This window comes from Cetorhinus maximus, chromosome 28 (genome assembly GCF_964194155.1).
Source record: "Cetorhinus maximus chromosome 28, sCetMax3.hap1.1, whole genome shotgun sequence".
Lineage (NCBI taxonomy): Eukaryota > Metazoa > Chordata > Chondrichthyes > Lamniformes > Cetorhinidae > Cetorhinus > Cetorhinus maximus.
The window spans coordinates 2,750,477-2,776,004 of record NC_135906.1 but is presented as its reverse complement, the minus strand read 5'-3'; the positions used below and the strand labels follow the sequence as shown (position 1 = coordinate 2,776,004).

Here is a 25,528-nt window from a genome sequence, read left to right as displayed (position 1 = left end):
GCTGCTTCATGTTTGCCAACCTGAAAGTGACAGACTCTCAAAAGGTGGTTATTCTGAACTGCAGTATGAAATCTGCCTGTGAGTGAATTAACAAGCCTATTGCTTAGTCCCTGAAATGAGGAAACTGAAGTTTTATAGGTGTTGATTAAAATGGGGCTGCAGTATCTTTTTCTCTGTGTATTACTAGCTGTCGTCATCCCAGTTGGTTTGTAAGAAAATGCAGCCTGATTACTGGAGCTTTATTGAATGTTGCTTTTGGTACAGTAACAGTGGCATTTCATACAATTCTGTCTTTGACTCAGTGCAGCATTTATATCGGTGCTATGGATTTTGGTGAGTTGAGAGGCCACTTTGAATATAAACTGGCAGTTTGTTGTGGGGGTGGCGGTGGGGGGAGAGAGACTTGATTGAGTGTGGCAGATTTCTGAAGACCTTTAAAACTGACCTGCATCTTTGAGCTGGTGCTGATTGGACAGCTCCTATGAATTTTCAGCCTTCACTGTACTTGCGGTGTTTTGACTTTGGGTTCGGCCCTGCCAAGCTATCCAAGAAAATGTCATTTCATTTGGAAAATTGGGAGATGGAAATGGACTCCTAGCTTTAGAAGCTGTTTCCTGTGAGGCTAGCATTGCACGAGCAGTTGCATCTGCTTGGGTAGGTTAATGGAGATGCTGGTTTTCATAGGTGAACATGGCGCTGTGTTAAACAGGATGAATGCAAGCGAAAGCACTGGCTTCATCGCTTTGGCACCGAAATTGTTCCTACTTCTCCATGGGCCCAGCTTACTCTGCTGTGATTCTGAACATGTCGTTTGACTGTCCAGACAGTGGCAAATGTTTGGATAGTTCCTTCACTTGTCACCACAATTTCCTGCAGTATGAGTGTCACTAAACGAGATGTTGAACTGAGAGAACCATATTGAACAAGGTGAGAGGAGACAGTGATGCGTATGAATGCTGGCGGGAAGTTACTGAGTCTATAAATAGTTATATTCACAAAGCAAGGAGCACTGACTAGCAAGCTCAGTGCTTTGTGGGATTTGTTTGAACTTGCGATTTCCATTCGAGTGTGACTGTATTTCTCAGGGGCGTCTGTGTGTCTGTCTGTGTGTCTGTCTGTGTGTCTGTCTGTGTGTCTGTCTGTGTGTCTGTCTGTGTGTCTGTCTGTGTGTCTGTCTGTGTGTCTGTCTGTGTGTCTGTCTGTGTGTCTGTCTGTGTGTCTGTCTGTGTGTCTGTCTGTGTGTCTGTCTGTGTGTCTGTCTGTGTGTCTGTCTGTGTGTCTGTCTGTGTCCAATCCTACATAGATCACAGGCCCAAATGCCTGAACACATTGAAACTTGCAGATTCGAATATGCTCATAGGCAGTAAAGTAGCTCAGATACAAAAAAGCACTCAAACTAGATATATCTGGTGTTGCTCTTTTATTCCTGTAGTGCTTTGTGTGTAATTTCAACAACTTCATTTATCCAAGTGCCCATTAAGTCTTGGGAGTGAGGTGATCCTCATTGATGGTAGAGGCAGCACCTCAGTGCAAAAGACAAGGCTGGAGAATTTAGAAAAATCTTCAGCTGGAACTGCCAAGTGGATAATCCATTTCAGCCTCCTCCCAAGGTCCCCTGTATTACTGATGCCAATCTTCAGACAATTTGATTCATTCCACATGATATCAAAAATGGCTGAGGGCACTGGATACAACAAAGACTCTGGGCCCTGACAGCATCCTGGCTGCAGTACTGAAAACCTGTGTCCCAGAACTAACCATGCCTTTAACCAAGCTGTTTCAGTATAGCTACAACACTGGCATCTACCCAACAATGTGAAAACTTGATCGAGTCCCTGGAGAAACATTTGACAAAGGGGCATGACTGATATCCTGGGATATGCTATTTCCCAGACAATGGGGATAGATCAGTGAACATTTCCATGTTCTCTCGCTCTCCTTCTCAGCTTACTCTGATATTCAGGGTTTATTTTATCTGTGCAGTTTTTAGGTTTTATAGATTTGGGGAAAGGTTTCCCTCTGCCCTGGCCCACACCCCACCTCATCCTTCCAGAGCTCAAGTTTACCCAATCTCTTAGCTCACCCTGTTAGCATTTCAGGACTTGTCTTGCTTTTCTGAGTATAGTTTCTAGTGGCTGTTTTTCAACTGCGTAGCGCTCTTATTAAGCGGCAACCAGTCTATATGGGGTCTGCCCAGTGGCACAGTTAGCGCATTGGCTTCCTCATCTATATTTATAGATGGATAAATATAGAATGATGCATGTTTTATATATTGCCTGCAGAGGCTCATTCCAAGCGCAACACAGTTAGTCCCACTCTCTCCCCATACCTCTGCAATTCTTTCTCCTTCAAGCATTTATCCAAATTGCTTTGGAAGGCTATTATTGAATTTGTATTTACCATCCTATCAGGCACATTGACGTTGTCTGTACGTTAAAGTGATGCCTGTAGTACTTCAAGGTCTGTCTGCGTTAATCCAGTTTGTTACTTATATTATTGACTTCTCAACTATCCATTTATCAATATCTGCTGATTTGAAATTGTCAGACTGCTTGTCCAACATTGAGTGCAGAAATTTCCTCTAGATGTTAGGTTAGAGTTAGACTCAAGTCATTGCCTCCAGGTCCTCAGCACCAGCTCAGTTCACTATCCACTGATTCCGTTCCTCTCCCTGGCAACTGACTGAGGCGAAACCAGATTATTTGCAATTGGAGTCATTTTTGACCCCGAGATGAACTTCCGACCGCACATCCACATTGTCACTAAAACTGCCTGATTCCACCTCTGTAAGGTTGTGCGATTCTGTCCTGCCTCAGTTCATTTGCTGCTGAAACTTCATTCATGCTATTGTTTTATCGCTAGACTTGAATGCTGCTAATGCATTCCTAGTCGACCTCCTACTTTTACCTTTGGAAACTTGAGGTTATCCAAAACTCTGCTGCCCGTGTCCTAGCTTGCACTAAGCCCTATTCGGCCACCACCTCTGTGTTTGCTGCCCTACACTGGTTTCCAGTTAAGCAATGACTTGATTTCCCATCCTTGTTTTCAGATCCCTGCATGGCTTCACCCTCCCTCTGTCTAATCTCCTCCAGCCTACAACCTGAGACATCAGCGCTCTCCTAGCCCTGACATCTTGAGCAGCCCCCATATTAATTGCTCCATGCCTTCAGTTGCGGAATTGCTTAACTCTGGAATTCCCTCCTGGATTCTCTCTGCCTCCACCTGTCTTTCCTACTCTTAAGATGCTGTCTAAAACCTACCTCTTTGACCAAGCTTTTGAGCATCTGCTGTAAGATCTTTGTGGCTCACTGTCAAATTTTCTTTGATGACACTTCTTTGAAGTGGCTTGAGATGTTTTTGTGTTAAAAATGCGATATAAATGGTGTTGCCGTGTGCCTTCCCAGTTCCATAACTGATCTAATTCACTTGTATCTTTCATCAATTACCTCACTATCTAAATTGCTTTATTCTTTATTAATTTTTGTGGCAACAGCAAATTCTGACCAGCTTCTTATTTGTTTTGGTTTCTAGGCCAGTTCTGCAGGTTGAAAACAATAGGATTGGAAGCACAAAACCCCATGGGACTCTCCTGTCTTCCTCTTCCTGTTTGATCTATTAACTCTTAAATGTTCTGTTCCTTATTTCAACTAGTTTCATATCCAGTTACAGAAGCTAGGGAGATTTCCCAAGCAGGATGTTCCCCTTCCAGGTCCCCACTGACTGCTTCCCCAAGTATCCCCCCAGCTTGTCCCTCTGAATAAAGGGCATCATTTTACTTGTAACTGACCTGTTTGTGACCTATTGTTGCCTGGATTGGTGTTGCAGGTCTTTTTCAATATGGGTGTATTTTGACTATTTCTGACCCTGCCACCCTCACCCCAGAGCTAACTGAATGTTCCTTTAGAGTTGCTGGTTTCCTCCCTGGTTGTCTCCTCCTTAAGGCATATGCTGTTCACCCTTTGATCTGTATCTGTTGATCCATATCCAAGTTAACCCTAAGCCGGCCCCACCCCAATTTATCGGGGGTCACGGACTATGAAATCCTTTAGGATGCTCTGTATGCTACAGAAATTGGTGAGTTGCTTTTATCCTTTACAGTTGACACCTGTAAGAAATATTCATATAACCTGGAGATATTTTGCTGTCTTTACTACACTGTTGTGCTCACTCTTGCAGATCACCCCCCACCTGATTTGGCCATCTGATTTTTTTTTTAACTGACAGTATTTTTTCCTTAAGTTGTGCCTCTGAAGTACTCCTTCCAAAATGCTCAGCTTGAAATTGTTGCTGTAATAGTGTGCAAACACTTAATATACAGGAATTTGATAATGACACTATTCCTATGATGTTAGGAACATAGGAAGAAGATGTTATGACTCCCGTAGAGACTAATAAATATTTTTAAAAAAGGAATCCCCTTCACGTCAATGGAAAGAAAACCACGGGACAAGATTTCACCTTTTAAAGCTTTTACTGTGACAAGCCAACTAAAATCAACATAATTCAAACATAAATTAGCAAGTGAAGGATATTTAAAAATGAAGTAAATTTCACTTCCAATAGCTGATATGACAAAAATACGCTTCACTAAGTTACAAACACTTGTGTTACTTTGCATGTAAATGTGGTACCATGTGCAATCTTAGTCTTTACAACTGTGCCTTCATTATATAGGATCTGGCAGTTCCCACGCAATCATTTCAGCCTTTGTGTTGCATTCATCCACAGCTGTATTCTATCAGAAGTCACCAGAAATGGCTAACACCGACAAGGTGCTCAACTACAAAGCCCCTCTCATTTGGGTCACAACAGTCTTAATGGCACAGGACCCCAAGAGACCCCCCTTTCCAACCCTTTTAAACAGTCTAGTGGGCTCGAGCAACATCGAAACGGCAGCAATGGGTCTGTCCAATCCACAATTCCTTGCTCTTCCTTTCTTCAGTTCTTTTGGATCTGTTCTGAACTGCCAAACAGAAAACTGATTGAATTGGAGAGATCCTTGCTTGTTTCCCCCCTCAAATTCTGGGTGTGTTCTGAAGTGCCAAACCAAAACACAAGCTGAAGTTTGTACCAACACCACTACAATTAGCTTTTTATTTATCCTTTGCCTTTTAGCTTTTCATTTCCATGGCAACCTTGGGTCAAATGAGCATTTCTTGGAACCTAATTATCATAATCAGGAAAACAATTTGCCCTGTTTTTCGGTATACTCCCCATTTCACCTTGGTCTTTAAGGGACTATGACACAAAAAGAAAATACAGTCATCACATAGAGGAAAGGCACTCAGCTCCTCAAACCATTCAGTTATGCTTTGGCTGACCTTTATCTCAAAAGACAGGACTACAATAATAGTTATTTCCAAGCTCTCTTTCATTAGTGACCTAGTTCATGTGCACTCTCAAACCTCACATTATTCCTGAAGTGCAGTGCCCAGAGTTGGGAACACTACTCCAGTTGAGACCAAGGAAGAGTTTTATGAAGGTTCATTATAACTTTGCGTTTGTACCCTGTGCCTCACAGAGAACCTAGAATTGATCATCTGCCTATTATCATTACATTTTGTGAAATTCTGCTTGGTGCAGATTGACTGCCATGGCTGTGTTTGCCTACAGTACAACAGTGACCACATCAAACGTATTTCATTGGCATTTGAGGTGACATGAAGATGTGAGAGGCTTTCTGTCAATGAAAGTTCATTATTTCTACTTCATATTTTAATTGTTATAAATTAAGCAGTGAAACCATATAAACTAATGAACTCACGTGAATTGTCAACATGTAAATTGATCAAATTATTGAACAATCAACCACCTATGCAAACATGACTCAGGAAGAGAAACCGTGTATATGGTGAGAAAAGCAATGTTATTACATGAATCACATACTTGTATTTGGTGAACCTGTTTTCTGCTATTAACTAGGTCATATGCTTTCCACAAGGTTTAAAATCAATAGTAAGCTTGGCGGTTCCCACCTAAAACTGTTTCCCTTCAAGCCAAAGCTCCCTCAGTTGTTTCATTCCACTCAGCTGTCTCCTAGGTTTCAGCGCATCGACACTGAGTGTATTGATTTGTCTTTGCCTGGGAATATATTCAGTTGAAGGGCTTAAATATTGATGGAGCTGAGCTTTGCTCTTGTGTTTTAAAAAAAAAATGTTATCAGATTCCCTCACTGAGCTTAGAACGTTTTGAATGTCTGTTGGCCTTTCATTAATAGATAATGGATCACAGAATCTTCACTCTGTTAGCGTAGTATCCACAAAGATATGAGATGCCCCTTGTCGAAAACATCTGAAAACACAGTGTCAATATATATATTTTTGTTAGTGCTGGTTGAAAGAGGATTGTTTGCCAGGACACCAGGAAGTGCCCTTGCTCTGTCAATGTTGTCATGGGATCTTTAACATGAATGACTGGACCAGACCTTTTGGGCCTTGATTTACTGGGCACGGGGGAGAGGAGTTATAGAGGGAACCAGAAGTCTGACCGTCCTAAATGCAAAAACAAAAGGGCTTTCTTTGTGAGGAAGCGGCTAGATTGATGAGCTTGCCTGTGTCTTGGGTGGGGAAGCCTTCAGAAAAGGGTGCAGCCCAGGATCAGTTTTTTTTGGAGGGGTGATGGGGTGCGGGGAGAAGGTGCATGGTGGAAGGGGGACGAGGTGTTTATGGGGGAAGGGGATGTTCGGGGATTGGAGGTGAATTTGAGGTTGAGGTGAAAGTTGGAGTTGCTGAGGGCCAGCGACCATTGGGTTTGTGGGTAATGGGGTGGTGGAGGGGGGGACGTTTTTGGGGTGTAGGAAGGAGATTGTTGAATTAGGGCTGGAGGGGGTGGGGGGTGGGTTTACAGATTTGGTTGCTGGACCTGCAGGAAGCATTCCTGCTCTTGGTCTGCAAGCAGTTCTGTAAAGGAACTTACCTTCTGGATTCCAACTTTCTCACCTCCTTTTATCTGCCAGGCTTCCTGAGGCCTGGGACACCCGGCCCTGGGAGCTTGGAAACAGAAGCACTGTTCAAATGAAAGCACAAAGCCTCCTCGGAGGATTTAAATGAGTGAACCGTCTCCTGAGAAACAGTTCTGTTGCCTGCCTTTCGTTCACCTTTGCTAAAACTGGATGTGGGCGGGGAAGTGGCAGGTTGGGTTTGTGTTTCAGATTTTTAACCTAATATCCTCTCTCCTGACCCATACCCACCCGTTTTTAGCAGTTGAGGTTTTAGTGGAACCTCTGGCGATGTAGCACTCGGCCTTCAGGCCTGCACTGGATTATCAGCTTAGATGAACTCTTTGTGAAACCTGGTGACTATAGCCAGAGTACAGCAAACTGAACCAAACTGGCATTTGGCTGGACATCACTGTTGTAGGTGTTGACCTTTTTTAACCCTTTGCTCACTGATATCAAATTGTGATCTTACAGTACATACAGAAATCCAACTCGAGATTTAAAGAAATGCTGGACTGTATGATGACTGTGCTGATCCCAAACCTGATGGTTGTAGTTTGTGTCATGCTGCTTTGTGTAATGTGCGTTTTCTGGACATGGCTTTTAAATATTTATGTCGTTATCATTGTGGTAAGTATTGTGTTTACAGCTTAGATACTGTAGAATATGTGCAGGTGGCAGTGAAATATTATTCAGCCTGGCTGGAACTTTCAAATGATTTTATTATTCGATTAACCAAATTGAAAGTGAATAAGGGACCACATTTCAAGGGAGGAAGCTGATATTTATATTTAAAATGATCTTGGGCTGAGTTTTGGAACTAGGAAGTTAATTGATCTCTGCACCCAGTTATCAGATTGTTTGCTTGAATTATAAAGGAAATTTTCAACAAAGATGTGGGGCTCCGAGCAAAGGCTGAGCATCCTGATAGGTAAAGCTTGCAGCGCTGGTCTGGAAGGGGCGTTGTTTCTCCATGTGGAGCTAATGCCTTGTTATTTCCCCCATTGTTCCTTAATATGGTTTTGAGATGTGTATATTTCGTCCTGAGTATACTGTACTGAGTATTGAATGAAGGACCTTGTAAAAAATCACTTCCCTTAACAATGCGTACAGTGAGGGAGCCCAGGACTCGAGATATGGAACTTGCGGCCTTACTGACTGCTGCCTTTCTAACCCTTGCTGATGGGGTGCAGTACAATTGCCTGACAGGTGTCGTTTTCAGACTTTGCAGAATAGGTCACTGTGACCAAAGCAGGTTCACTGTGCAGCTGATCATCAAAGTAGCCACAGGTCAGAAAGTCACACAGCAACTTTATTTTAACTCCATCTCTGTTTGTGAATGAGCTTCATTTTTGCAGGATGAGGGGCTGTTGGCCTTTCCTGTATTTATCGGTCAGGCTCAACATCAGCTTAAAAGAAAAAGAGAAATTTGCATTTATATTTAGAGCTTTTCACAACCACTGGATGCCTCAAAGTGCTTTACAGCCAATGAAGTACTTGCAAAGTGTAGTCACTGCTATATTGTTGGAAACTTCCTTTCACTCTTAACTTGACAGCTAAAGAATGGAAACAATTTGCCAAATCTGGCTGGAAAAATATCAGTGAGTTCCTGTCCACACCATTATTACTGTGCAATTCGGTTGAGGGGGTGAAGAGAGAAATCTTGAGTTCAATCTCTATAACTTACTAATAGATTTAAGCTGTTCTGCCATTTTGCCTCCTGTAAACGGCATCTTGCCCTTGGCCCCCCCTGTTATCTTTAAGAACTTGCTAAATTGGCATGTTGGTTGCCCACTAAACTCACCGCCAAAAGTTAGGGCTCAGAGTGTAAGTACCCTTTTAATGACCTGATGATTGTTATTGCAATTCACACCCCAGACCTGAAAGGCAGCAATTTAAATTGTTGAGTCGCATTCCTGCATGTAACCATGTCCAGTAGAGCACAGGGTGAGCTGCTGTGGCTCAGTTCATAGCACCCTCGCCTCTGAATCAGAGGGTTGTGGGTTCATGTCCCACTCCCGGAAACCAAGAACTGTGATTGTACTCGAAAGAGTTGCAATCTGTGACTGTTGATAACTCGAAAGAGTTTCAGCACATTAATTCTACGCTGGCTTTTTCGAAGAGGCAATCCAGTGAGGCCCACTCACCTCTTTATCTATATCCCTGCATCTGCCTTGGCCCCTTGTGCTTGTAGATGTGGGCGACGATGCTTTTCCTCATGGATTCTGACATGCTGCCAGCCAGGAGCATACTCTCGTACACTTCCAGCAGGTCTGGGCCCATCCAGTCCCACAGAGCCGAATACAACTCCGCCGGCAAGCCGTCGCTTCCGGGAGTTTTACTCTTCTCGAAGGACTCAAGGGCCTTAGTCAGTTCGTCAGGAGTTAGCGGTTTGTCCAGGCTCTCCCGTGTACTGTCATCTAAGACCTCCGTGATAAAGGACTGGGAGGCCATGCTGTCTGTGGGCTTCACGTCATACAATCCAGCATAAAAGGATTTGCTGATCCTCAAAATGTCGGACTGCGATGACTTTACTGAGCCGTCTTCTTCCTTCAGGCTGCTGATCACAGAGCTCTCTCTGTGTACCTTTTGGAAGAAGAAACATGAGCACGTCTCATCCTGCTCCACGGAGCGGACTCTGGAACGGAAGATGATCTTGGAGGCCTCCGAGGGAAAGAGCGAGGCTTGCTGGCTCTTCACCTCTTGGAGTTGCTCCTTGACATCGACCCCCCATCGACTGCAGCCGCAGCAGGTTCTGCATGTTTTTCTGGATTTGGGACATTTCCCTCTGTTCCTTTCTAGCTTTCTGGACACCTTTGAGGATGAAAAACCTCTTGATATTTCCTTTGGTCGCTTCCCACCAGTGTGTCAGGGACTCAAAGAGGGGTTTCACGGTTCTCCAACCTTTGTAATCCCTCTTGAGCTCCTCAATGTTCTTTGGGGTCAGCATTTGCATGTTCAGCTTCCATGTCCCCTGGCCAACCCTCTGGTCTTCCTCTAAGTGACAGTCAGCCAGTAGGAGGCAGTGGTCAGAGAAGAACACTGGCTTGACGTCGGTGGATCTGACAGCGAACGCACGGGACACAAACAGGAAGCCTATCCTGGAACGGATGGACCCGTCTGGCCGCGACCAGGTGTATCTATTGTATCCATGCTGCTATTGTCAACTTCATCACCTGAGCTTCAATTTTGCCAGAAGTCCAACATGTAGCATTTTATCAAACGCCTTTTGAAAATGCTGAAGTCGTTCTGAAATTTATTTTTCCCTTTTGGTCCATTTTACACTCTCTATTCATCAGTCTTTCGTTTCCCCTTTTACTTTCATTTTTCATTCCTTTTCCAGATTTGATTCTCATTCACTCTCTTTTCTGTTCCCCTGTTACCTAATCTTTAACTCTCACTGGTTAAGGAAATAGATTAATAGTCTGCTTGTTCACTGAGATCCCAGGTGCCCCACTGCCCTCACACTTCCAGTAACTTAGCTTCAAGCTGACAGGAATCTTTACTGACTCACACTGCGAGATTTCCTGCAACATCCTGCCCCCGCTGTTGCTGATACTTTATTTCTCTTTCGCTGAGAGTATATATAGTCGCTTGGCAGTACAGAGCTTGAGTATTGCTGAAAAAAGACGTGCTGTTGAAGCTTTGCGTCCTGCACTCATCAGGACAGGTTTGCTAGAATACCAAATCTCACAGGATCAACAATGTAATGGGACATGAGAAGAGAGTGCTGATTGTTTAGCAAGTGGACTGAGTGAGGGAGGCATTGTCATGGAGAATGCACCAGAGACCAGTTAACTGCTAAGCTTTTGTTTAAATTCAAACCAGGCAGGTCGACTCTGGTCAAGGCATTGCCAAGAGGAATGAACAAGGGAATGGCTGTCCCCCAAGCTTTCCTTTAGGTTAAAAAGGTGTAATACGTGACCATGCTCGTTCTGTTTGCAAAGGACAAGGCCCTTTGTGTGAATATGTAGCTTGTAGCGTATACAAGTGAGCCAAACGGCTCAAAAATATTGTGGTGTAAATGGATGAGACCAAAATAGCATGGATACTGATAGGACTAGCTTCATCGAAGGCTCTGAATAAACATGGCGCAAAGTGATTAGCAACAATCAAATGTTGTTTTCTTTTAAATAACTGGATAATTATTTAGCCTAACTACCTGTGCAGTTTCTTCCCACCATACTCAGTGTAGTTACGTAACCAGGTAGTCAAACATGTTGCATATGTGTGTAGCACAAGCACGGCAGATAGTTTCTCCTGCCTAAAACTTGCTGGTGGGGGATGTGGGTGTGTGTACAATCCTGTCCAACCGCTGCTAGGGAGGGGTGTGTACACCACACTCCCTATCCCTGCTGACGAGGGAGTTGGCCCAGGTTTGAGCCAATGATTGCATGGGATTATTTTGAAGATGACAAGAGAAGTCCTTCCCTAACTATTAATTATCCTTCAGGCGACATCACTGGAACAGTTTACCTGGTGATTATCCCGTTGCTGTGTACAAATTAGCTGCTGTGTTTCCTGCATCATAACAGTGACCGCACTTCAAAACACTTCATTGGCTGCAAAGCACTTTGAGAGTTCTGCTGGTCCTGGATAGTGCTGTATAAACGCAAGTCAGTCTTTTCATGGCACTGAATCCTGCAGCTGGTTTTGATCTGCAACCCGCTCCCTAGTTATTCCTCTCTGTGCATAGTGCATCACATTCTTTCAGAACAGATCAAAGGGCTATTCTTCTAGTTCTAGTCTTCACGCTAAGATTAATATGATGTGCCACCAAAGAACATTCCACATAATGTGGGGACGAACCAAATACAGCAGAAAAGGCAGGGGGTGCTAAACCCAGCCTTGCATCTTACACTGACCTCTGTCCTGTGGATTGTCCAGGCTTTGTGATGCAGCACGTACCTGTGACCAGTGCAATCACCCGTGCAGCCGTGCTTTCAGTGTGCAGACTATTGCTTCCTGACCTGACTTGTACAAAAATGGAGAGTGAATGTTTAATTTGTGTGAAGGACCTGCCTTGGGAGCAGCTTGCAGTCTTCAGATCTGCTGGCAATTTACTTTCTTCCCACATGATGAGCTTTAAACCCCGTCAGAAATAAATTAAGGTATGTTTTCTGTGGCCTGAATTTCTTGGAACGGTGCAGTTAACAGTCAAAGGTTCTATTCCCGATCGGCTACTTTGCCTGAATGCCCCCTCTTTTAAATACTCCAAATGAATGGACGTTTTTTCAGTACCTGCTCTTCCTTTCTCTCTGCTCCTGAACCGCAGCTCCGCTGGTCAAAGAATTGGTTCAAAGTGATTGATGCAGCTATCAGAACGTGAATTAAAGAACCAAAGTCAGTCATTCACCCCTCCCCTCGAGCCTATTCCACTATTAAGTTAGATCATGCCTGCTCTGTACTTAATCTCCATGTACCTGCCCCTGATACTCTGACCTAAACACCTCTAACGATTGCTGTCTTCAAAATTTCATTTGAGCCCCAGAATCCCCAGCCTTTTGAGGAGAGGGTTCCAGATTTCCACTGACATTTATGGGGGAAAGGAAGGAAGTGCTTCCTGATTTCACTCCTGACTGCTATAATTTTAATGTTGTGCCTCCTTGTTCTGGACTCCCTCACCAGAGGAAATAATTTCACCATTCTGCCCTATCGCATGCTTTTATCATTTGAAATGTCTCGGTGAGATTTCCCCAAGATCATACAACCAGTTCTCTTAACTTAACCCATTAAGCCCCTATGCCATTGTACTGAATCTGTGCTGCGCCCCTTCCTGAAGTATGTTGCTGACAGAATGTGGATTCCCAATGGGACTTCAATCACTCCTCAATCCACCACTTTATATTACCACCCTCTCGAGAAAGAGGCCAATACGCCATTGGCCATTTTGATTGCTTTTTGTTCTCATGCTGTAGTTTTTAGTGACTTGTATTCATACACGCCAAAATCCCTTTGCTTGCACACAGTTCCTGTTCTCAAGTCATTAAGAAAACAATCCAATTTTAGTCTCTACCATCCATAGATACTGCCTTATATAGGAATGGCTTCTCTAATCAGGCTCCATGTTTTGGAACAATTATTGCCTGGTCCCTTTGATGGTGTTTCTGTGGCCAGGAACTCTGGCTGTGTGGCTCTGGCTCTCGCTATAAGTCTATCTTTTGCCACAGTGGCTCAATACATTGTACTCTTGCCTTGTGCCAGCTCAACATGCGATTTGAGATGTAACGGTTTAAGTCCATTTGCTAAACTTGCTGTAATTCTGTTGTCAGCTGGCTACCTTTTTTCCTGGGTGTAACCTTCCAGCAAATGGAGTCAGGGCTGGAAATAGGACCAAGTGTAATCTGGGCAAAAAAAAACTTGGACTGGAAGTAACAAAAATACATCACTTAACCAGCAATGGAATGGGTAGTGTGGGCCTTGTTGATACAAATAGACTAGGCCACATCAATATTGCAAGAATGCCTGAAGGCAATGGCTGTACTACTTGTGCAATGAAAGTGCTGAAAAATGTTCAGCACTTTATTCTATGAAAGCTGCAAGCTTCAGTGCATTAATATTTAAAATTGGTTCACTTTGCACTTGTTATGAAAGACTTCAAAATAGTTCACCCCCACATGGCTATTTTCAAATCCACGTGTGCTGGTACCCAGCAGTAATAGTAACCGCACCAATTCAGGGGACTCTTTTGCAGTCATGGATAAGGGAAAATGAGGCTTTAAATGGTGGCCAAGGCTCCGTGATCACACTCCTGCCTGTGTGAGTGAGTCAGAAAGCTGTGCTTTTAAACCCCACTCTAGGACTTGAGCATATAATCCAGGATGACCCTTTGGGGCAGTACTGAGGGAGTGCTGCACAGTCAGAGGTGCTGTCTTTCAGATGAGATGTTAACCCGAGGCTCTGCCCTCTCAGATGGACGTGAAAGAACCCATGGCAGTATTCAAAGAAGAACAGGTGTCAGGAGCCAATATTTATACCGCATCCGAGGCAAAGCCGATGACCTGGCCATTAACTGCTGTTTGAGACCTTGCCATGTACAAATTGGCTGCTGCCTTCCCTGCGTTATAACATTGACTACAGTTCACAAGTACTTTCAATGGATGTAAAACACTTGATTGTCCTGAGGTTGTGCAAGGCATTATATAAATGTAGGTCTTTTTTATTTACTTGCCTGGTCTAGTTGAGGAAAGAAATCTGTTAACTTGACTAATTTTGGTGTGGAGTGCATCTCTTTTACTTTGGGGTAAACTGGCTGCACCTAGTATATACCAGAGATTATCTGATGGTTGTCAATGTTAAGCTCTCTATTCTCCATCTCTCCTAGATAATATAAATTTTGCCAGGAAACAGTGCTTTACCTTCTGATGGATGAAGACCCTAACACTGCAAAGCCTTGTTCCCATGGCGAGCCCGGCAGTCAGTCCTGATTCTTCCTCCTCTGATAACCTCAGTCCAGATGAGCTGGAACTACTGGCGAAGTTGGAGGAGCAAAACAGGTGAGGGTTGTTTGTAGGAGAACACAAGGTGGGTGACATTGTAGCAAGGAAGCTTCCAATGCTGCAATTTAACCAGAGCTGTGTTTTCTGAATTAGAACTAAGCTGGGCTCACTATTTGGGTCAAGCCTGTGGCTTGAATCTTTATTTCTTCTAAGCCCGTTCTTGATTAAAAAGCATGGAATAAAAGGGCAGTCTGGTCGCTCCGGAGATTCTGAGGATTGTTTCTTTGCCACGGTAGGTGTTTTGCTATCCCCTGTGGTAGCCCTATTAGCTTGTGTGCTGAAAGATTTTCTTCATCAGAATGATATGTGAGCTACGATTGCAGTATCTTTCCTGTTCATAATTTTTGGTGCATTTCCTTCAAGGTTTATTATACCAGTGAGGGTGACTGTCCGGGGTAACCTGCAGTAACGGCTTCCGCTGTCTCCATTCTGTGATTTCTATTGTGATTCTGTTCGCTGATTATTTTCTAGCGGTGAAGTACAATTTGCAACATTTAATGTTGCTTTACAGTCATGAAATGTCAAGGACTTTATTTTGGCACTTTGTTTTGCAATTCTTAGTGTGAAAGTCTGATATTATCCTAAATTAAATTATTCTCCATAAGACAGTCAGGAAAAGAATCCTCCTGAGCTCGGTACAGTGTGTGTCCTGGAGATGCACTGTACACTGTTTGTGCAACAGGAACATACGAGCACACGGATTAGGAGCAGGAGTAGGCCATTCGACCCCTCAAGCCTGCTCTGCCATTCAACAAGATCATGGCTGATCTGATTGTGGCCTCAACTCTATGTTACACCTACCTCCCGATAGCCTTAGTTACTGACTAGCAAGGGAGTCAATCTACTTCTGCCTTAAACATATTCAATGACTGTGCCTCCGCTGGTCTCTGGGGAAGAGTTCCAAAGACTCATGACCCCCCTGAAAGAAAAAAAAACTCTTCTCACCTCCATCTTATAAGGGGCGACTCCTTATTTTTAAACTGTGTCCCCTAGTTTTAGTCTCTCCCACAAGGGAAAACATCCTTTCAGCATCCACTCTGTCAAGTCCTCTCAGGACCTGGTGTTTTAATAAGATCACCTCTTGTTCTTCTGAACTCCAATGGATACGTCCAGCCTGTCCGACTATTCCTCATAAGGTAGCCTCCCCCATCCCACTCAGTCGAGTGAGCCTTCTCTGAGCTGCGTCTAATGCATTTATGTCCTTTCTTAAATAAGTAAACCAAAACTGTACACAGTACTCTAGATATGGTCACATGAATGCCCTGTACAGCTCTAGCAAAATAATCCACACTTTTATATTCCATTCCCCTTGCAATAAACAACATTCCATTTGCCTTCTTAATCACTTGCTGTACTTGCATGCTAACTACTTGTGATTCATGTAGCAGGACACCCAGATCCCCTCTGCATTGCAGAGTTGTGCAATCTCTCTCCATTTAAATAATATGCTGCTCCTTCATGCCAAAGTGGACAAGTTCACATTTTCCCGCCTTATACCCCAAAGGAGAGTTTACCTCATAATCATTCTTATGTCATGAACTGAGACATGTTGCTAAGTACCATCTGACCATCGTACACCTCGTTTATTGTTTCACAGTTGTATGGCGAGCGGCCAGTACAGGATATTGACTTCATCGCGGATGGTTGGATTGGGTTATTGAGTTTGAAGAAAACAAATACAAAGCTTTGTGAATAAAGATGGGAGACATTGATGGGAAGGAATCTAGAGTACCCGCTGTAAGTCAGAAGGTCAGGAGGAGGACCTAGCCATGAACTTTATCATCAATTTAAGCACCAGATGTTTTGGTAGGCTCGATTTATGTGGGATAGATTGGGAAATCTGTGCAGTGTGGCGATGATAGAATCATATAGCATAGATGGAGGCCATTTAGCTCCCTGTGCCTGCCTTGCTGGCTCTTTGAAAGAGCTGTCCAATTAGTTGCACTCCCCTGCTGCTTCTCCACAGTGCTGCCAATCTTCCCTTTGCAATCATTTACCAATTCTGTTTGAAGGTTCCTGTTGAATTTGCTTCCACCATCCTTCCAGGCAGTGCGTTCCAGATCATCATAACTCGCGACATTTTTTTAAAAAAAAATCCTCTTTGCTCCTCTAATCCTTCAGCTAATTTTCTGAAATCCGTGCCCTCTGGTTGCTGACCCTCCTTGTGGCAGCCGCCTGCTCTAATAAACCCCTTTAGTAACTTTGAATGTCTAAGCCTTCCACTGACCACCTCTGCCCTAAAGAGAATAACTTCAGCTCTAGTCTTTTGACATGCAGTATCTGAAGTTCCTCATCCCCTGGTACCTTTCCAGTAAATCTGCTCTGTTCCCTCTTTAAGGCCTTGACAAAGTTCCTTAAAGCACGGTGCCCAGAATTTAAACTCCATCCTCCAGCTCGGGATGATTCGGTGATTTATAAAAGTTTATCGCAACTTGTTTTGCTCTATTGATAAAGGCAAAGATCTTTAACAGCCTCACTAACTTGTTGTGCATGAACAGTTGCGTATGTGATTTTCCCCCTACGCAGTCCATTTCTCCCTTTAAAACTATCCTTTAGTTTATATTACGTTTCCTAATTTTTCCTTCCAAAATGCATTGCTATTGGGGAAGGAATTGAAAATCTGACCCTGGGTGTGCATTATTGTATTGCATTGCTTCAAACCTGGAGAGTGCTGCACACACACACCTTGATAAATGTTACGCAGAGGCTGGTGAAAGCATAGAGTGAACGTCCCAGGGAGGCTGATACTGCAGGAAAACCCGAGGAAGATTTGGGTAGATGTTGAGGCAGCAGACATTGGGAGGTATTATTTAAGACTGTCCATCTAGAGTGTGCAGTGTTCCCCTAATCCTGCCCCTCCCTGGAATTAAAATGCTGCAGTGCCCATCTTTTGACCCCTCTCGCGTTTTAGCTGACAGGGGCCCTCTGGTGACAGAAATCCAGTACTGCTTCAGTGTAAAACATACTGTACCTGGGCGGTTTCATTTTTGATCTATTCTCCGTGAGCCAGTGCGTTGACATATTTCTGAGCCGGATAATATAGACCCAAACATTATTGGGAGCACCTATAAGCCTCGCCTCCATGGTGAGCCATGAAATAGCTGATACTGGGTTCAGCTGAAGCTGCGCAAGTTGTCAGAGGATTTTGTTTGGGATATGTTTGAGTGGGCATGCAGGTGAGATAGGAGCCGCAGGTTGTTCCCTATTACTGGCACTCACTATTGTGGTTTCCTTCAACTTTTACGTTGACTGCCGATTCCTGTCATTAATGCGACACAACATTCTCATTGAAGGACTGGCCGTTGTGACTGCTGCACCAGTTTCTAGTGTGAGGGGAATTACTGAGACGTGGTGTGCATTTTACAAAACAGTAATATCCCATTACGAGTCCAGAAACCCCCACTGGAATTGTCTCTCTCGACTTTTGCTAGGTTGCTGGAGGCCGACAGTAAGTCATTACGGTCGGTGAATGGGTCGCGACGGAACAGCAGCGGCTCACTGGTCTCCAGCTCCTCAGCTTCGAGCAACTTGAGCCACTTGGAGGAAGACACATGGATCCTGTGGGGCCGGCTGATCAACGAATGGGAGGAAGTGCGCAAGAAGAAAGAGAAACTGCTGCGGGTGAGTGACACGGGGGGTGCGGCTTGTTATTTTGCCAATATTATTGATGAAAGGCCTGTGGCAATTCCTGTTCACCAGCCTGCTGCCAGAACCACCATGTAATTTTACCGTTTCCAAAATGGTAAAGCAGATAATCAGCCTCCAGATCTTGCTGGTATCAATCAGGTCAAGGGCCTGGCAGTTTTATGAGAGCAGAAAATGCTGGGCCAATATATCAGGCAGCTAAAAGAAGGGAGAAGTAGTTGAAAGTTTGGTGGAGCCCATCAAAATGTTACCTCATCCTCCTCCAGAAGCTAACTGGCTTGCTTTACATTCCAGATGTTTTCAGTTTCTTATCATGGCTTTCCAACGTTCATTTTTTTCCTTCAGCCTATCAGACCCCATAAACCATAAAGTCCCCGTTACTTTGCAGTGGGACTTAACTCCTGCTCAGCACCCTCCCTTCCAATCTGGTTTCAATTGATCAACTTGGGAAATTTGAAGAAATTACAAACTTCATTATATTCCATATCATTGCATTAAATGGTTATAGAGTTGAAAGACTGTTCATAGAGTATAACAGAACAGGAGACCTTCGGCCCATCAAACCTGCCCTGGCTGTTTGAAGGACCAATGCAGTTTGTGCCACTCCTCCACACCCCTTTTTTCTCCAAGCGTTTACCCAATCCTCTTTTGAAGGCTGCTTTGTCCACCGCTGTCAGGCAGAGTTTTCGAAACCCTAGCCACTTGTGTAAAAATATATGTCCTTATGTTGGTCCCGGTCTTTTGCCATTCACCTCAAATCCGTGTCCCTGATTATTCCCATCGGCCATTGGAGAGACAGCAAATCAAGATAAACAATCTAAGGCCTTTATGATTTTGACCAGTTCTATCAAATCTCCTCTTGCCTTTCTCTGCTCTAAGGAGAACAGCTCCAGGTTAAGGGGAGATGGTGGTGTAGAGGTAATGCCATTGGACTACTAATCCAGAGGCTAAAGCTAATCCTCTGGGGTGGGGTTTCGAATCCCACCACCAGTGGAATTTAAATTCAATTAATAAAATCTGGAATATAAAGCTAGTCTCAGTATTGAAGACCATGAAACTGGAACCGTCTTATTCACTAATGCCCCTTAGGGAAGGAAACCTGTCCTTACCTGGTCTGCCATACATGTGACTCCAGACTTGACTCTTAAATGCCTTCTAAATGGCCTAGCAAGCCATTCAGTTCAAGGGCAATCAGGGATGGGTAACAAATGCTGGCCTTGCCAGTGACACCCACATCCCATTAAAGAATAAATTTTAAAAAACGCAGCTTCTCCAGCCTAACCATGTAATTGTAATCCCTTATCCCTGGATCCAATCTAGTTCATCTCCTCTATACCCTCTCCAAAGCCTTCCCAAAGTGTGGTGTTCAGAATTGGACTGGTGAACTTGTGTTGAAGGTCTGGCATAACTTTTTTTATGGGATGTGGGTGTCATTGGCTGGGCCAGCATTTATTGCCCATCCCTAATTGCCTTTGAGAAGGTGGTGATGAGCTGCCTTCTTGAACCGCTGCAGTCCCTGTGGTGTAGGTACACCCACAGTGCTGTTAGGGAGGGAGTTCCAGGATTTTGACCCAGCGACAGTGAAGGAACAGCGATATGTTTCCAAGTAAGGATAATGTGTGGCTTGGAGGGGAACTTCCAGGTAGTGGTATTCCCATCTACTTGCTGTCCTTGTCCTTCTAGGTGGTAACTTCCTGGCATTTGTACTGTATGCTTCTATTTCTAAAACTCGGGATCCCACGTGCCTTAGTAATTGCCTAGTTAACCTGTCCTGCTGCCCTCAAAGATTTGTCCACAAACACACTCACCCTGGCCAGGTGTGCCGCCTTTTAGACTTCATTTAGGATTGAATGTTTCTCCTCATTCTTCCCACCAAGACTTACCACTCCTCACTTTTCTATATTGACTTTCATCCGCCATGGGTTTGCCTATTCCATCAGCCTGTCTGTGTCATCTTGAAGTTTATTATTGTCTTTCTTGCTGTTCACTACACTTCCAGGTTTTATGTCAACTACAAATTTTGAAATTAGGCCTTGTACCTCCAAGTACAAGTCACTGAGGTATATTAGAAACAGCAGCGGCCTTCATACTGAACATTATACACTTACCCTCCAGTCTGATTCACTACAACTGTTTTCTATCCCACAGCTAATTTTGTGTCCGTGCTGCTGCTGCTGTCGCTTTTATCCCATGGATTCAATTTGCTAACGAGCCTAATTTGTGGCATTTGATAAATTGCCTTTTGGAAGTTCATATTTAAACCGTGAGCTAAAGTCTCATCATCCACTCTGTTACCTCATTAAAAACTTTAATCAAGCTAGTCAAACATAATTTATCCTTAATAAATCTGTCCTGGCTCCTCTTTATTAATCCATGCTTATCCAAATGGCTGTTAATTTTCTCCTGGATTATTGTTTCTAAAAAGCTTCCCCAGCCACTGATATTAAAGTGACTGACCTGTAATTGTCAGGTTTCTCCTCCTCCACCTTTTTGAACAAGTCCTGCTGCCCTCTGGCACCACATTCTAAGGAAGATTCAAAAATTTTGGCCAGCGCCTCTGCAATTTCTACCCTGGTCTTCCTCTGGAACCTATGATGCATCCTGTTTGGGTGAGGTGACTTATTCAGTGAGTGCTGCCAGCCATTTTGATGCTTCCCCTTTGTTTCATCTCACCCAATATCCTGGCAATCTCCTACTCTTTCGGGTACCATGCTCTAAGAGGGTGTTGATGACAATGGACTCCCATTGGATTGGTCCATGACTGTGCTTGGCAAATAACTGCAGTGGTTTACTGTTGCCTCCTGCAGTATGGCTGACCAGGAAACACTCCCACTCTTACAGCCTGCCATCAGGTGTATTGGAAGGATTTACAAGCTGATAATCTGGCTATGTTATGAACATGCCTTCTGTGGCCATCAAGTCTGGAGTGAGACTTGAACCTGGAGCTTCAGGCCCAAAGGTAGGGACACTACCCACTGCACCACAAGACCCGTCTTAGTTAAACTAGCTTTGGCAAAGTCCTCTTTCTTGGAAAACACCTCAACCATGCATTCTGCGTCCACCAGTTGATCTCCATTTTCATCCCTACTCAGCCCCACTGCTCCTTGAATAACCCATTTGCTGTTAATGTGCAGATTGGGAATTGGAAGTCCAGCAATTGCATGGGTGGGAATCTAGCTCTAAATGTTTTTTTTTGTAGTGAGTTTTTTGCTCAGAGATGCAGCTGTTTGTATCCAGGTGTTTGTCTGTATTTTATATCCTGTGGTTATTACAGGAAGCAGCACCTGGCTTTACGCACTGAGAATGGAAACTACCTGCTGTCACTTGCCTCCTGGAGACTGGCTCGAGTGGCATCGGGGCTGGGTGGGGGGTGGCGAATATGAAGGGTGGATTGCTGGCTTTGGGGATATAGCGAGAGAGGGAGAGAAAATCTCTTTCAAAATCAGATATCCAGGAATCCTACAGCTGTTGTCCAAAACACAATAGTTTAACCTTTCATTTGTGTATTCCTCAGAAAAATTCTGAATTTATTAACCACTTGGGATGACGTTCAGCGGAGGGGATCCTTTTAATGTTCTCGCATGAGGCTGAAATTCCAGGGTCTGTCAGCATTACCACACTATAGTCTTCTGCGTGTACAACAGTAGCTAGCAGTTGCTTTGTAGTGCAGAGCTTGAATATTGCTGAAAAGAGAGCAGAAGCTTTTCACCCTGCACTCATCAGGACAAACACAAGAATGCCAAATTTCAAATGATCACAACATTGTAAACTACAGGAGAAGAGGGTGCTGATTGGTTGGTAAGTCAACTCTGATTGGCCAAGGCATTGCTGTGGAGAAAGTAACAGGGAACTATAGGCTCCCAAAGCTCCTGGGTAATTGAAAAATGGCACAAGGCTTGAACATATTTGCTTTGTTTGCAGACAATGGGTCCCTGCTTATGAAATATATGTTGCTTCTCACAAGTGTAAATGAGCCATATTGCGAGCTCGACATTACAGCCTGTGCACTGGCTACTATGAACAACTGAAGGAAGGTGCTGTGTGATTCGATCAGCTAATCGCTGGGATGAAAGGCTTGTGTTGCACCAGCACTGAAATTCTGACACGATGTTGCTCAATTGTGTGGCAGGCAGAATGTCTTTTTGGACTGACGGCAGTATTCTGTTCGTGGAAAATACGTAGCTGTGGCATAGTAACAGTATAAAATGGCTTCCTTAACCTGTTGTTTAAATTTTCTCAATTTACCAACCAATCAGCATCCTTTTCTCCTCGTGATCATTTGAAATTTGACATCCTTGTGTTTGTCCTGATGAGTACATGACCTAAAGCTTTAGCACCTTGTGCAGAGATCTGTTTGCTAAAACATACTTACAGTCGGCTCACAGCTCTTAGTCACCTGCCCCAACACTGACACACATCACACATCCACCCTACCCTAACAGAGTTAGTCACTGAATGACCATACAGAGATCTTTGATAAAGACAGTGTCATGTCCATAAGACATGAAAGAGATCCTAAACTGAATCAAATTGTACTTTCTGCACATTTAATAATGGACTTTGCTGGAGAAAAAACATGGCTGCTGCAGGTCACATGATTTGTACGGTGGCTACAGTTCTGGAAGCTTCCAGCAGCAATTAGAGGACAAAGCTCAACCCTCATCCTCATGGAATCTCTCACCTATCATTGTGTGAACCCATTAGAGTCAATGAAATAAGGCAGCAGCATATGTTCTGTCTGCCCAGCCTGGACTTATAACAAGAGAGAGCCATCGAAACTTGCTATATGTGTGGAGGTGCTAATAACCACCATCTATCTCCTAAGGTGAATGATAGATTTTGACCAGAGGCATAGAAACTGATTGTTACCCTGAAAATGTCTCATCAATGGGCAACATCACATGACCTAAACTTCTTTAGCCTTTGGAAAGTTTTAATGTTACATTCCTGAACTCCAAGGGCAGTCTGCTATTAACATCCAACCTGTCAACATCAAAGCAGGACTCCAGGCTGACAACAAAGCCTGTCTCAAGTCAAAACCTTGTTCTCTGGAAGATTCCTGCCATTGCCTGTAGAGTGGACCAAGTCTCTGGATACCAACCCCAACTTGCTGCGTCAGCACCAACTTTAAAGGAATTCTGCAACTCCTGCTTTCAGCTAGCTAAACCCACCTGAACTTTAACTCCTAAGGTGAAGGAACCCTCAGTGGACTCTGACATTCTGGACTCTTGACATTCATGTGAATTAATATCCACATCTTTGTTTTTTTTGTTTTAAGTTATTCCTAATTGTAAAACTCTTTTCTTTCCTATCTCCTGTGTATGCAGTTGCGACAATCTCCCCTGTGTTTGAATGCATGAATAAACAATACTTCTGATTTAACCCTAAAGAGAGTTTGCTGCGAGTCACTTTTAAATTAACTTCACAAACAGAAGTCTGGGGAAACACGCCAAAGCCTATTTCAAAAATTAAAACACCTCTGCTTAGGACATAGGGCGAGAAAAATAAAGGAGTTTAATTTCCCCACTCTCCCTTGCCCTAACAACAGTATTATGGTGTGTGGGAGAGGGGATAGACTTGAGATGAAATAACTCTTATTCCTAATGCACCCAGGAGGGTGGTGGGGTGAGTCGGGATGGGAAGGGTTTGGAGTAAAGTGTTACACAGTGAGTTTGAGAACCATCAGACTGTGTAACAGTGAGGGATACAGTTTCAATTCTTACCAACTCTGGAGTTATCAATCTTCGGTGGCCCCTGCTGTAAGAAAGTGCCAACCAGAGCTCGAGTATCATGCACAAGGGAAAGATGATGTTGTCATTGGGGTACTCAGGACTGCAGTGAAAGATTCTTGAGCAAGTTACTAACCTGACTGTTGCCTGCGGATGCTCATGCTCCAAAGTTCCCCCACCACGCCGATAATAGAAAGACTTAATGAGCTTCAGTTCAAAACGTCACTTCATTTTATTTCTGGTTGAAGGTCAAATCTAGAAAGTGTAGAGGTGATCTTGCCAGGTTAGTAAGGTGCTGAGCACTATGCGGGAGGGAAAAGCTGGAGGGGTTAATGAGCACATGCTATTCTCCCACCCCGTGGGCAGCTCTGAAGGATTTTGCTGACTGCATGGTTGGTTGTGATTTGAACATTGTGTTCATATCTGATAAACAATATGTCATTCTCTGTAGGCCTTTCTTTTTGTCTTAATGGGTAATTACAGAATGGAAGGGTTCTGGGTTGGCATACTGAAGCCAATAGCAATAACCCTTTCTCTGGATACTGATGCTGTAGCTGTCCTCAGTTGCTCTAAGCTAAGGAGGGGAAAATGGCCAGGTCTTCTCCTTAAAGCTGTCCAGTAACCTCTGCTGGAGTTGCTCAATGTGGTTGATTTGCTCGGTGTTTGGGCTTCTGTGTAGAGTAGTTACTTGGGCAAAGGGCTGCAGGGTTTCGCTGCACAGGAAACATTAGCCCAGTGCCTTTTCAGGTGGTAGAAGGGAAATTGGATAAGAGGGGGAAGAAATGAAAGAAATGTCTCTTCTTTTCAGGAGCTTATTCGGAAAGGAATTCCGCACCATTTCCGGGGGATTGTCTGGCAGTTACTATGCAATGCGACTGACATGCCGGTGAAAAATCAGTATTCAGAGTTGCTAAAGATGACCTCTCCCTGTGAGAAGTTGATCCGGAGAGACATTGCTCGCACGTACCCAGAGCATGAATTCTTTAAAGGACAAGACAGTCTCGGACAAGAGGTGCTGTTCAATGTCATGAAGGTGAGAGATGAGACTTAACTCCAACCCAGTTATGATTTCCTCATCCCTTTGCTGAAGACTTGTTTACTCCAACCTTGATTATTCCTATTCTCCTCTGGCTGGCCTCTCAGTTTTAGCCCCCTGTAAACTTAAGCTCATCTAAAGCTCTGCCCATATCTGAATTCACATCAAGTCTCATTCATCCATCACCCCAGTGGTCACCGACTTAAATCGTCTCATGGGTCCAGCAGCACCCCAAATTTAAAATTCTCATCTTATGTTCCAACCCCTTAATGGCCTCGCTCCTCCCTATCTCCATATCCTCCTCCAGCCCCAACAACCCTTTGAGAGCTGTGCACTCCTTCAATTCAGGCTCTTGTCCATCCTCCACTTCCTCCATCTCACAACTGTTGTCTGTGTCTTCAGTTGTCTTGGCCCTAAGCTCTGGAATTCCCTCCCTAAACCCCTCTGGTTCTCCGATCTCTCCTGGGTTTACTATATAGATGCAAGCTTTTGAAGGCAAGTTGCTGGGTTATGGAAACATTTTGTTGGGGAGTCCAGTGTCTTGTAAATTATTCATGTTGGATTGATTGAATTTCTAAAAGTACACCTCACAACGAGCAGGCATGCACACCCTGAAGCCTGTTTCCAGGTACAGCAGCTGCTTGGCCTGGATGTTGAGTGAAGCTTCACTTTGTGACCTTTG

The 25,528-nt window shown here is 44.0% G+C and overlaps 1 protein-coding gene across 4 annotated transcripts in view; it reads left to right on the top strand.

Annotated features, from left to right (window-relative positions):
• Positions 1 to 14,260: 14,260 nt before the first annotated feature.
• The window catches only part of LOC144668777 (EVI5-like protein), a 37,973-nt gene continuing 26,705 nt past the window's right edge, over positions 14,261 to 25,528 (top strand). For 3 of the 4 annotated variants that reach the window (XR_013573554.1, XR_013573555.1, XM_078531107.1), the window contains exons 1-3: positions 14,261 to 14,433; positions 17,868 to 18,057; positions 24,619 to 24,843. Coding sequence is in view for 2 of the 4 variants with exons in the window: in XM_078531107.1 (XP_078387233.1) it covers positions 14,306 to 14,433; positions 17,868 to 18,057; positions 24,619 to 24,843 (543 nt within the window). In the remaining 2 variants the exon portion in view is untranslated. The remainder of the gene's footprint in view (positions 14,434 to 17,867; positions 18,058 to 24,618; positions 24,844 to 25,528) is intronic. The other variant, XM_078531106.1, reaches the window with a different exon arrangement.